Source organism: Aspergillus viridinutans (assembly GCF_018404265.1).
Source record: "Aspergillus viridinutans IFM 47045 DNA, scaffold_45, whole genome shotgun sequence".
NCBI lineage: Eukaryota > Fungi > Ascomycota > Eurotiomycetes > Eurotiales > Aspergillaceae > Aspergillus > Aspergillus viridinutans.
In genome coordinates, this window is record NW_025091261.1 from 207 (window position 1) to 1673 (window position 1467).

At 50.6% G+C, this 1467-nt stretch overlaps 1 protein-coding gene across 1 annotated transcript; it reads left to right on the forward strand.

Moving 5' to 3' along the window:
* Window positions 1–285: 285 nt before the first annotated feature.
* Window positions 286–1345, forward strand: Aspvir_006971 (uncharacterized protein; the record flags this gene model as incomplete). Its single annotated transcript, XM_043275184.1, has 2 exons — window positions 286–512; window positions 1255–1345. 2 exons carry the CDS (start codon window positions 286–288, stop codon window positions 1343–1345), a joined length of 318 nt encoding a protein of 105 aa, XP_043131119.1.
* Between the last annotated feature and the right edge of the window lie 122 nt (window positions 1346–1467).

Here is a 1467-nt window from a genome sequence, read left to right on the forward strand (position 1 = left end):
AGAATGGTAGAGGCAAGGCTGAGAGAACTCATGCTGAGGCAGTCCATGCTTCAGAAGAAGCACCTGTCTCTGTGCCACCATTCGACGGCATCGGGAGAGATGAGGCCGTAATGGTCACATAACCCGAAGTCGACACCGAAATTGGTGATGGAACATGTCCAAATCCCAATGACGGCGATAAGAATTAAGGTGAAGTTGGAATGACTCATCCGATTCTTGATGGGTGCTTGAGAACAAGTGGATGCTTGTTCCAGCCCCGGTTCTTAGCAGAAATCGTTGCTGTCCATGACACACGCCAACCTGCAAGAGCAGTATGGTAAAGGCAAAGCTGGGAGAACTCATGCTGAGGCAGTCAATGCTTCAGAAGAAGCATCTGTCTCTGTGCCACCATGCAACGACAGCGAGAAATCCGAGGCCAAGCTGGTCCCCGAACTCAATGTCGATTACAGTGACATTGGAGATGAGAACGAGATGTTCCAAATCCCTTTGGCATTGGTGACAATTCCGGCGAGGTAGAAACTGAGCCAATTGTCAAAATCCGGTCTTCTGAAAGAATGACTGGATTCGGAGCTTGCGAATAATGGCGGATGCCTTTATTTCAACTCCGGCTCTTACCAGAAGACGCCTACGTGGCAGTAATTGCTCGATGGCTTTCTGCGTGAGCGAATGGGAAGGGCAAGCACACAGTGCGCTCGGGCATCTAAGAGACGCGCGCGTCTACATGCCACCATCCAAGGGCGAGTAATCCGAGGCCAATCTGGTCGCCGGACTCGACCCCCGATGACAGCGTCGGTGATGAAGGATCATGTCCACAATCCAAGACGTCAATAATGCCAATGTCAATGATGAGAGTCATGGGTACTCTATTTCCTGAGACGTTGTTGAAGCCGACGTCGGTGATGAAGGACTTGCGTACCCTATTTCTCCAGACTATGACAATATCGATGTCGGTGATGAGGATTCAGTCAAACTATATCCTGAGACGTTGAAGACAAATTCAGATTGCGTGAAGTCGAAAGGACAAAACCAATAGCTTTCAGAAAGCCGGTACGACTTCATAAGCTTTGCGCAGCATACGGACGTCAAACCGACTATTGTCATGGGAGCAAATCGCTTGAGACGAAGAAGGCGGCGTGGCATGACGAGCATAGCTGAGTAAGATTCTCTTTGCATGCAATCTTTAGCCCCAGGTATCTAGCACCTTGCTCTTCAAGTGCCATACTAATTATCACGGTTTTCACTTGCAGATACCAGCAAGCCTAACGCAGACGACGACCCCGACGACCCCGGCGACCCCGACCGTAATGGCGACAACGAGAGGGACATCGACAGGGACATCAACTAGGGACTTTGGCAGCGGACTTCGACGGTGGACTTTGACTTGGGGACATGGATAGGAGATAACGACAGGGACAACGATAGGGACAACGACAGGGACAACGATAGGGACAACGACAGGGACAACGA